The sequence below is a fragment of the Anarhichas minor genome, unplaced genomic scaffold (genome assembly GCF_050575085.1).
Source record: "Anarhichas minor isolate MPS153535 unplaced genomic scaffold, ASM5057508v1 ptg000136l, whole genome shotgun sequence".
In the NCBI taxonomy this organism is placed as follows: Eukaryota; Metazoa; Chordata; class Actinopteri; order Perciformes; family Anarhichadidae; genus Anarhichas; species Anarhichas minor.
The window spans coordinates 21,193,164-21,205,270 of NW_027466582.1; the positions used below are offsets into that span (position 1 = coordinate 21,193,164).

At 40.3% G+C, this 12,107-nt stretch overlaps 1 protein-coding gene across 4 annotated transcripts; it reads left to right on the forward strand.

Moving 5' to 3' along the window:
- Positions 1-647: 647 nt before the first annotated feature.
- On the forward strand, positions 648-10,824 carry snw1 (SNW domain containing 1). 4 transcript variants are annotated; one of them, XM_076084431.1, is made up of 14 exons: positions 648-707; positions 1,210-1,363; positions 1,549-1,710; positions 2,880-2,975; positions 3,308-3,414; positions 3,904-4,008; positions 5,748-5,817; positions 5,941-6,006; positions 6,198-6,314; positions 6,415-6,559; positions 7,222-7,327; positions 7,836-7,953; positions 8,378-8,541; positions 10,094-10,824. In XM_076084431.1, exons 1-14 carry the CDS (start codon positions 694-696, stop codon positions 10,284-10,286), a joined length of 1,617 nt encoding a protein of 538 aa, XP_075940546.1. In that variant the 5' UTR covers positions 648-693; the 3' UTR covers positions 10,287-10,824. The 4 variants fall into 4 exon arrangements, with proteins under 4 accessions (XP_075940546.1, XP_075940547.1, XP_075940548.1 ...); XM_076084432.1 differs by having other exon boundaries at positions 7,225-7,327; XM_076084433.1 differs by having other exon boundaries at positions 6,415-6,556.
- Positions 10,825-12,107: the final 1,283 nt, after the last annotated feature.

The window sequence follows — 12,107 nt, forward strand, 5'->3', positions numbered from 1 at the left end:
CTTCACATCTCACCTCACACATTCAACCTGACTTCAGAGCACTCGTTCACTGAACTAAAAAACTGAAAATGAGGTCATTGGACTACAAACAATAGTAATAAAAGTACTAATTAACAGAAAGATGATCCCTGTCAGTGTTGTACTATTACATATGTATATTTGTTTGGATCATTATTCCTGCTGCAGCTCATTTAACTCCTTTATACACTCTTGTTCAGTTTGGGTAGTTAGGAAGGGTTCGACAAATTATAATGTGCAAAGTAACTAGTAGTAACTAAAGCTGCCAGACAAATGTAGTGGAGTGAAAAGTACAATATTTCCCTCTGAGATGTAGTGGAGTGGAAGTACAAAGTTAAATAAAATGGAAATACTCAGGTAAAGTACCTTGAGCTTGTACTTAAGTACAGTACTTAAGCAAATATACTTAGTTACATTCCACCACTGATCATGATATTTACTCTTACACACAGCTTATCAAATCTATACAATATAATGATTTTAATAAATAGGTGGAATAATATAGAGCAGGATTGAGTTCAGTCTATTGGTCGGGCCCTCCACAACAGTCTCCTGTTTCTCATGTGGCCCTCTGGGAGAAATAATTGCCCACCCCTGGTCTACATAATCAACCATAGACATGCGCATCGATGCTACTGCGCATGCCCAGCTCATTGCTAAGGAAGAAAGGGGGAAATGGCTCTGACAACGTGAGTACCGCGACCAGGCCTTCAGTGTTTTTATTTCATGTAATTGCATCAGATGTCGTTTCCACTTAACTGTGTGCGATGTTTTGGTTGCCTTAAATAGTTTACATTGATGTTTTTGGTCTGCCCGTTATTGTTTCCTTGTTTTTATCGAAGCTAATGGCTTCAGCTAATGCTAGCTAGCTATAATGGTATGTCCTAAGCTACCATTCGCTAACTAGCTAGCTTAACAGCACGCAGCCATGATCAACAACACGGTATTATCAACTGTTTACTAGTGATGTGCTAGCTATGTGCTTCAGTGTGGTTCATATAATTCGTAACAGTGTGTTGCCTGACTGTTAGCTAGCTGCATTTCCGTTTTAACAGCTAAAGTAAGTTAACGCTAAGTGTAACGTTACCCGGTGCCACTGTTGGCTAACGCAAGCTGGGGTTTAACTTTACATCAGCTTAGCTAACGTTACTGTACACATGATCAAATAAACATTTCTTATTGTGTGTTCAGCTTTTTACCGGCGCCGACCCAGCTGTCTCAGGACCAGCTGGAGGCAGAGGAGAAGCTCCGGGCCCAGAAGTCCTACTCCACCGCCCTGGTGTCGTCCCGCAGGGAGCCCGCTCCGTATGAACACAGAAAAGGCTGGGTGCCTCGCTCACTTGACGTAAATCAGTTTTCAGTATTTACTCATTAAGTTGTTGCGATTTTTGGTTTGGTTGGGGTTATTATGGGGGGGCCCACACCTGGATAGTCAATTAAATGTGAGGAGCATCTGCCATAGAGCTATGCAAGACCTATCAAAACTAAGTCCATTGTCCAAGTTCCACTGTAAATGTTTTGTTTCTGTAGGACTTCGGAGATGGAGGAGCTTTCCCGGAGATCCACGTTGCCCAGTTTCCTCTGGAGATGGGTAGGAAGAAGAAGACATCCAATGCCCTGGCTGTACAGGTGGATGCAGAAGGAAAGATCAAATATGACGCCCTCGCCAGACAAGGACAGGGCAAGGATAAGGTATACAGGCAAATGAAAAATGTATCACGGATTCAAGGATCACTTATTGTCTTATTTCAGCCATCTTATTTTCCTGTGAACTAACATCAGACGGCCAGGAGTAGGCTGGGTAATGTAGTAACCTAGGTCCTAGCCGGGTTAGCTTAGCTTCCATCTCGGCTCTCCTCCCTCTCTCCCCTGGGGACATTTGGTGGCGTTTTGTCCGGCCGGTTGGTTGGCTGTGGGCGATGATCGTCTTAAAGTCTGCTGCAGTTATTCCAATCCCCACCCATCCTTTTCCGAGGTGGATGAATGTATTCTGTCATATGCTATTAGTGCTCCAGTAATAACAACAAGGATACAAGATGAAAAAAATGTGAAAAATGTATGGGAGCTACCGGCTGCAGCATGTACATGCGCAGGATGATGTATTTTTGTCAGCTAACTACTGAGGTCAGCATCGCACTGGTTCTCTCGACAAAAAGCCAATGTGATCTTTCTATTGGATTTAGGATTATTGTGGAAAATAAGCTCTGTGGCAAACACAAGTTTATGATACTTGCATGTTTTGTTCAGCAGGATAATCTTCCCTAATGAGCACCTTTTAGGATTTTGGAAGTGTAAATGCATTGTAAGAAGGAAAAAGCTACTTTTGGCTATAAACAAACTACACCACTGTCGCTTTAGCGAGTACACACAACAAGGCTATAAAGACAGACTTGTCGGCGTGAGGACGTTTTGTAGTCTCATTTAGCCACTTGTTAGCAACTGCCTGTTTAAAAAAAAAAAAAAAAAAAAGCTGGGGATATTTATTGATGTATTTTTATGTCATAGTAAAAAACTTTAAAATCTCTTAAGCTTGTTTTAACCACAGACCTTAGTTCAGGCATTTAACCAAAAACAAATCTAAAAAAACTCTTTGACTATACAAGCGAACCAGAAGTGCAAAAATGCAGACTCAATCCTGCAGCACTCAATGCCAGAGTTGCATTCCTATTGTTACCTACACTGACACTAGTTTAATACCGATTGTTTTTTTAAATGTCATTCACAGAATAAACGCACTCTGTACCATGATACACATTGTTAAAACAATCCATTGCCATGGTGCATGTCATTTTCAGATGTGAGTCTTAGTTTGCTTCATGAGTTAGTTATTTCTAGTCATTTCTTATCTTTCATTGTTGCAGGTGATCTTCAGTAAGTACACTGACCTTCTACCAAAGGAAGTTCTTAATGATGACACTCCAGAACTCCAGAAGCCTGATGAGGAGGCTATAAAAGAGGTAAGCCATGCTGCAATGTGTATTTATGGGAAAAACTGAGTTACAAGCAGGTTGCCATCAGATCAAGTTCTTCATGGGACTATATATTTGACTACTCAAAGATCATATAATAATCTTTACATTTACCCAGGGAGAGCAATCGGTATTCATTTTGTCCATTGGTCACTGCAAAGATGAAGCTGATGTTACTGTGTGATTAAAAATCTTAACATTTAATCAGAAATGGACAGATTTTGACAACCTTTGATTCAGTTACTTTACCGAGTTAAAATGAGGTAAATCTGATAATCAGTCCACACTTAAATGTGGTCGTCATTGTGTGTTCTTTGTAGCTGACTGAGAAGACCCGCAGTGCCCTGGACAAGCAGGTGTCTCAAAAGATTGCTGCTGCCATGCCTGTAAGAGCTGCAGACAAACAAGCTCCTGCCCAGTACATCAGGTATGTATTGAATCAGGGCTGGAGATAAGGTAGCTTAAATCTTTTACTTGCCAGGTAGCCAAACGTACTTGACCGATATTTAAAATGTAAGCCTATTGAAAATAGATCAAATTAACAGGGAGTTTGGTAATTGGACAAAAGAAGGCAACAAGTATGAATTATATCTTACTGAATTGCAGTATAACAGGCTACATGTCTGATTAAGTTAGTTGTTCCAAATGTTGCTATGCTGTTAGCTCTGTTATTTAGCCAAACAGGTCTGTGCTCCTGACCAGCCAGCTGAACAACATCTTTAGAACACAAAGTCAATAGCGAGAGTAGAATTGTGCTTTCTTCTAATGCTACATTGACATCATGTGGGAATGAAGGTAGTAATGAGGCAGGACAGTTATGACGCTCAATGCTATCAAATGCGTGTCCTGTGTTTGTTTGTGTGAAGGTAAAGGTTGTATGTATTGTGACGCATTTCTTCCTTTTTCTCTCCCCAAGATACACCCCGTCCCAGCAAGGAGTGGCTTTTAACTCTGGGGCCAAACAGAGGGTGATCCGCATGGTGGAAATGCAGAAAGATCCGATGGAACCTCCACGTTTCAAGTGAGTAGACATGTGTCAAACACAGTAACTTGAAGCCATATACAAAGACTGCTTTGATAGATTTTCATTGTAAAGGGTAGTTGATGGGGACCGAACTCTCATGTTTCGGTGCAAGCAGAATACATGGTATGTAGACTGGTGCATGTAATGTGGAACCAAAGTTCACAAGCTTGAGTTCTGCCTGGAAACTTTTAGCTGTACGCCATTAGCAACATATACTGAGGTTAGCACAAAACGTTGATTGGCGTGCGAGTCAGTCTCGCTATGTTGAGCACAAATGAAACGGCTGAGCACGAAGACCAACCTGCGGGTTCCCGATGCTCCACCCTTGTTGGGGTTGTGAATGGAAACACATTCAACAACATCACCCAGATGTGCTGATCACCGGGCTGATAAATGTTGCAATGCAGCCAAGCCTGAACTAATTAAACACTCCATGTAAATTGTATGTAAGTGTAATTATTTTTTCTGTTTTGGTATTTTCAATCATAGCATTAGAGATCCCTTTCAGTTGTATAGTTTATCTTGACCTGTTGGGAAAGTGTTTGTTCAGTGTTTAAATCGTTTTTATTGAAAATAGTTTATCAAAGTTGCCCATGGGCAAAATGCTACCTCAGTCCCCAGCAAGAGGATTTTGTCTTGGACACTTACAAAATAAATGAAAGGAAATGTATCTTTATGTTTACCTGCACCGAACCCGTCTTCCTAAACCAGGGTGTAAACCAAACTGACTTCTGTGTACCACTGCGGTTGCAACGGTATTTCATGGAATTAGTAGAATTATTCAAATACACACTTATCAGCCATTTTAATTCATAATGTCAATATTACTTTTCTTTATGTTTTTTGTGAAGAGTGCCCATTTGAAGTTTTTAATGTTGTGAATTTATCTATCGGAATTTAGCATCAATTAATCTCCCAAGGAAATCTAAGTGAGGATTAAGTACGAACAAGTCTGATCGGATTCAAAAGTTATATATATATATTTATTAGTGCTGGGCAACGATTACAATTTTAAATCGCGATTAATCACATTGTTATGTGCAAAATTCAATAATGAATTCAAAAGTAGTGTATTGCGCACTTTTATTTTAAAAGTGCAATAACATTTGGTTTGCAAACACTTTAAACAAATCAGGTTATTTTTAACAGCAGTATTCTCTTTACACAGTAGCAGTTAAAATACAGTTCTAATGATTCTGATAATAGATATTCAGCTGGTGTTCATAACTTTATCTTCATGTGTGTAATGATGCAATTTGAAATATACACCTTAAACTGCAAACCTATCTAAGTTATGTTTGATAAATTCTCAGTAGCGATAACTAAATGATGCTTATTATACATATTCCAAACAAAACACTTTAAATAATTTGAATGAATCATTGCTTTTTTTTGTCAGACACATATGCAACACTGATTACCGTAATATGTGTGGTATTTGTTATAAATGTAAGTCGGTACATAGAGGGTGAGAAGAAGCTGTACATGGAGGGATTTAGGACCCAGGGGAATGTAGGTGAAGGAAACGGGAAGAGACGGAAAAGACACCACACAAACAGCTCTTCACCGGTCTGCCGGCCGGTTCTTGTGTTAAAAATGTCCGCTTAATAATTTTAAAAAACTGCGTTAATGCGCGATAAAATAATTGTTGGCATTAATTAATTAATGCGTTAACGATCCTTTTGACTGTCTGTCTCACAAAAATGCTGAAGAAATATGACAATTGTATGTTTCAGGATCAACAAGAAGATTCCTCGTGGACCGCCTTCTCCCCCCGCCCCTGTCATGCATTCCCCAAGCAGAAAGGTACAGTTGGATGAATCATTGTGCTTTTCAGTACCTTCATGCAATATATTGAAACATCTAAATGAATTAGCTTGAATTGTCCTAAAGCTGTTTTGTTTGACGGCTCCTCTCCCTTTGTTGTAGATGACCGTCAAGGAGCAGCAGGAATGGAAGATTCCTCCATGCATCTCCAACTGGAAAAACGCCAAGGTAATGTGACACCAGAATTAGTTTGGACACATTGCGAGTAGGTCATGCAGGCATGCGATTTGTTTTCCAGGCTTATTGTTTAATGTTACATTGCATAGCTGTCTTTAGGGCTCGTGGTTTTGACATAGTTTCATTGCCCTGCTACCTCTTTTCCTCTCTGTTCATTTCTTTGTGTGCTTAATATCTTTTAGGGCTACACCATTCCTCTCGACAAACGTCTGGCTGCTGATGGTAGGGGCCTGCAAACCGTTCACATCAATGAAAACTTTGCCAAGCTGGCCGAGGCGCTCTACATCGCCGATAGAAAGGTACTCACCATTGTCCCTGATCAATATGTGCTTCAGAATAGTTGCAGTGCCTTTTTACCCATATTGGAATTGCATATTAAAATGCTGATTGTTTCCATAGGCCAGAGAGGCAGTAGAGATGAGAGCACAGGTAGAGAAGAAGATGGCCCAGAAGGAGAAGGAAAAGAAGGAGGAGAAACTGAGGGAACTGGCCCAAATGGCCAGAGACCGCAGGGCGGGGATCAAAAGTCATGGGGACAAAGGTGGTGAGTCAAGATAATGAACAAAAATGTCCTTTTGTCTCTTTCTTGTTTTTTGAAGAATGTGTGACTAGCCTGTGTGTAGTTTTCTGAGCGAGTGGAGCAGACTCTGTTGCCAAGTTCCAAATCTGTAACACGAGTGTCGTAAGTGATGACAACATTTTCCGCCCCGCCAGTGTTGACAGGACCAGTAAGCTGTGAAATGTTTCTGCTTCCCTGCTGATAATTCACATGGATTTTGAGAAGAGAAATCAGTGTTGCATGTCCTGTTTTAGCGCATGCTTTTTGAATGACCATGTGGATAAATCATATCCCATTGAATCAAAATGCAAAGTCTGTGTGTCCAATTTTGTTATGAATGCCAATGTCTGTCAGCTGTGTTTAGTTTTGCAAGTTTACTGACAAGTTTCTCTTCACCTCATGTTCCCTCTCCTGCTGTGTATCAACCCCCTGCCTCGCATTCCTTCCATTTCTTCCACTGTCCCTAACATCCCCTCCAACCTGTCTTCTCATTTCTCTCACTCTTTCTTTTCACCTCTGCTTTTCTATGTACCATTTCACATCATCTGTTTCCCAATCCTCTCCTCATGTGGTTTAATTTCATAAAAAAATCCTTATTGTTTCTTTGCACCCCCTTCTCCCTCTTTCCATCCGTCTGTCTCACGTAGCAGGTGGCGAGGACAGCGAGGTCAGGGAGCGTGACGAGATCCGCCATGACAGAAGGAAAGAGAGACAGCACGACAGGAACATTTCCAGGGCTGCTCCTGATAAGAGGTGCTGGACACGCACTTTAAACATACCGCATGTGAACTCACTCCTCTCCGTACACACACACACGGCTACACAGATCCACTGCTGAATCATTCATGGGGCCAGCAGTAATACTGAACAGACGCAGCAGGATCCAGCAGAGGCGTGTGCGCGCACTGTCAGGTTCCAAATGATGGAATTGTGTGTCCCTGGAGGAGTGGAGGAAGTGAAATTCAGAGGAGAGCTCATTACAATCACAATTCCAGCCATCAGAAAGCAGAAACCTTGTTGTTTCAAAATTAACTTTGACTTGACTTTGAGATGTCGTTTGCTGAAGGAGAGTCGAGATGTTAGAGTCACCAAGAGCATACAGATACATTTGTAAATATCTTATTATACTACATGTTAATTGCTGTAGAAAATAAATATTATTAATAGAACTACGTTCTAGGTTTCTATTACTTTCCTGTTTTTATGTCATTCTTGTCTGTGTGTCAGAAGTCTAAGTTTCTGGCCTTGTTCTCTGTCCCAGGTCGAAGCTGCAGAGAGACCAGGACAGGGACATTAGCGAGCTCATCGCTCTGGGCGTTCCCAACCCTCGTTCTGCCAGTGAGGCCCAGTACGACCAGCGGCTCTTCAATCAGAGCAAGGTTAGAATACAACATCCATCACTATAGACGTGAATGATTTGTGTTCACTGGACAAAAATGTGAACATGTACAAGAGTGAATACCAGGCTCTGCAACACAAAGAAGCATTACCTAAATAGAGAGTTAAGGCCCTGTCTGTTCCAGTCTAACAAAAAAGGGTTTCACCGAGTTTCACCTCCAGCAGTGGCAGTGGCAGTAGTTTGTGTTTTGCTGGATAGGGATTGATGTCCTCAGTCGCAGGACAAACTTGATAGACTGTGCTTTCACAATATTTAAGTGAGCAATTTGATAACCAAGTACAAGGAAGACATGCATCATAATGTTCTTGGGTTCAAAAGGGGGAAAAACTCTCCTTCATAGGTTTAACTAATACCTTGTTGTGCACTGGCATCTCTTTCTAAAAGTCTCTCTTGCTCTCTCCCAGGGAATGGATAGTGGTTTTGCCGGTGGTGAGGATGAGACCTACAACGTGTACGACCAGCCGTTCCGCGGCAGCAGAGACATGGCCTCTAACATCTACCGGCCCAGCAAGAATATAGACAAGGACGCCTACACAGATGACTTTGACACACTCATGCACAACAACAGGTACTTTCCATTAAATCTTCAATCACATATTATACATTTATTCTGACTGATTTAGATTTTTAGTATTTACATTATCAGAATCAAAGATACTTCATTGATCCTCAGGGAAAATTGGTTCCTTTACAGTCGTTCAATTTTAGAATAATTCTAAGAAAAATGTGAATATTTATTGAAATACAAAACATAACAATAAAATAAATATGGAAATATGAGAAGACATGTATAACAATAGTGTAAATGATATTAATGCTGAAAAACAGGGTCTATGATGATAATGCAGGAATAGTATGAATATGAGTATCCGTTAGTGCTGGGCGGTATACCGGTTCAACCGGTATACCGGTTTTAATTTCCCGTATGATATGAATTTTTCACACATCGTTACAGCCGAAACAACTGCTGTAACTCTTCAACAGGCAGCTAAATATAATGTTTGCCGCTAAGAAGGCTGCGGTCGGAGCTAGTTGTCTTAACTGTATTGAGAGGGACCCCTAATCATGGTTATAACCGCCAGAATCTTAAAAAATACCGTGATACACATTTTTGGTCATACCGCCCAGCACTAGTATTAGTACAGTATAAAACAATAGTAATTCCAGATTAGTTAGTTATATAGATATGAGAGAACCAATCTACCACTACTGATCAGAGAGACTACTTATGTGAATTACTGGTGTATGAATAAGCACTAAAGAGTATATCATTCAGAAATGTGCAATAAAGAGTTTGTGCTCCTATCGTATTTCATTTTTATAGACCTTGTGCATTCTTGCATATTAATGGAGTAAATGTGATGTGAACCTTTTCAGATTTTTTCAGATATAGTGTTAATAAGTGTAATGTGTATTTAAGCACATCCTAAGGTTAATAACTTAACAACAGTTTAAAATTAAGTTCCCGTAGCACATAATGGATAATCTGAATAGTTCGAGTACCTTGACGCATGATGCATGCAGTAAGGAAAATGTTTATCTTAGACTAGGACGGTTATACTTATCAGGCTCTGAACAAAACAGCTGAAGTTTGAACCTTAAGTATAATTGCACGAAATAACAATAAAAGCCTGAATCAATTTAAGGTCATTCTGGCTTCCTTTTTGAAGCACGAGGCAAGCAGACTCATGACGTCCCAGCAGGAGCCCTGGTCCTTAGGGCAGCAGTGCCACACTCTACTAGCCGAGCAGAGCCTGGCCCATATGTTTGGTCCCCAGCTTGTCGGTATCCTCTAGGAATGTTTGACTGGCTGCAAAACATGGAACATCTTTGACTTAAGCAAATTCCCTGAAACATATGTTCCATGGAGGAGTGCGATATTTCTTTATCCTTTTATCTTTATTTATTCTCACAGACAATTTGATTGAACAAGAAGGAACTTGCTAGCAATTAGCTTGTAGTTGTAAACGGTGCCCTCTTTCCTGCTTTGAGGACAACTAAAGGACAAAAAACAAGCAACAGCAACCAATAAGATTGTCAGTGAGCACAGTGTAATGGCAACTCCGGGAGAGAAACTCTAAATTTGTTGCACACTGTAATCATTTCCTTTTTACTGTCAGGTTTGTTCCAGACAAAGAGTTCTCAGGTGCCGACCACGGGCAGAGGCGGGATGGGCCAGTCCAGTTTGAGGAGGATCCCTTCGGTCTGGACAAGTTCTTGGAGGAGGCCAAGCAGCATGGCGGCTCCAAGAGACCGTCCACCAGCAGCCGCTCAAAGGACGACTACCACGACAAGAAACGCAGGAAGGAGTGAGAGTCCATGGATGGCAGCTGCTAGCATGTTGGTCTGCTCCCTCTCAAGGGCTGTGAGTCTCTATCAGGAATGATTTCAGTGTGTGAGAAGGAAAGGATTTATGCTTAATATGACCTGAGTAAATGCATTACATATAGCTAAAGTGATAGCTGTTGTGTGTAAGATCAGCCTCTGCTTCTGAAAACATCTCTGTGTCCAGCAAAGTCATTTCAGATGTGCCCTGGAAATGTGTAGATTTGAGTTAAAACAATTTTTAAAAACGATAATACAGAGTAAACCCAACAGAAACTCAATAGGACCTCTTCATATTCATGTTTTTTTCCTCATTTATCCCCACATTCCCCATTGAGTTTCTGTCTCCTGTTTTATTTAAACCTCCGGTGTATTGGTGAGCCCAGTTAAAGCTCCTATTGGAGGCTAGATATGTACAGCAGTATAAAGTTCTCTGTAAGATCTGACGCAAACCGGCTTAATCATTCTTGTACATTACTACCAATGGAATAAATTTGGAATAAAATGTTTATTATTGAGTAAACAATTTTGTATGGTATTTACTAATTTTGAAATGACTCTTGATGTTTTCTCCCTGTCATTTTTCTCAGTCCAGTTCAGAGCTGCTTAATCTCAACCTTTACAGCAGAGTGGGAGTTAGTTGTCTATTAGTTGTGTAATTACTCTAGTTTTCTTGTAGTAGATTTTTCCTTATTTTAATCACTTCCTGACTAATGCATTCCATTTACATAGATGATTAAATGCCTAAAATGTATTTAGTGACGCCATCTATTACAAAGTGTGAGTCGGGACATTTTTACCAGAAATGGGCTCTGCGATTTATGCGATGATTAGAACAAAACTGGTTCCATTAATTACAATTAATTATGATTCATGCAGTCTGACAGTTTTATTTTCCCGGGCTCCGTAAAATAATCAGCGGGGCATTACACAGCTCAGCAAACTCCCCAATCTCTGCATAGTGCCAACTTTCACTCGTGCCTGAATAGGGCTCAGACAGTTGTTATATGCACATGATTTATGTTTTCTTCAATAGGCAGTGTTATGGATTCCATTATTGCAGTGTTCTGGACTTGCATGTTATGTTTTATTGCTGGTCTTGTTCCAGCATCACAGATTATAGCCATAGAACTGAGAAAAAAATACAAATGACCAGGAAGAATCCAAGCCAAATGAAAGGGAATTCTGTGGATATCCAAAAAACCCACTCGTTGTAAAATGCTCTGGATGTACTGAAGTTGGTTATGTTCATTACAATGTGCTAACTTAAAGCCACCTTGTTTGAAGAATCCTAATAAGATTCCAATGAAGAGTTTAGTGGCAATCAACTACATTTCTATCCTGCTAAACATTTTGTCGGAGTAGAGGCCGTGAAATAATCATGAATTATTTTTTTATTTGGCTATTGTCTTTAGCTTTATTTTAAAGCTAAAATAATCCAATTTTCAGTTCTTGTTGATTTGACCACACCAGTGGTTACTGGTGGTTAAACACAGTCTTAATGGTACAAGTCCCTTCATTTGAAAGGATATTTCTATCAAAATTCACTGTCAGCAGAAGTCAAGCATTCTTGTACTGTTTAAAACAATGCAAAGATGTTTCCGCCTTAAAATGGCATCAATCGCCATTTGAACACCATTCAAATCCATTGTGGGAAGAACTAATATATAGAGAGATGACTAATAATTTACCATTGACCTATGCTCATGTGGAGAGGAGCTGATGCGCTCAAAAGTCCTTCAATTCCATAGCAGCAGTGGTTTGTCCCAGTCTCCCCTCTGCACCTGAGGAAACCGTGTGAACACTGCA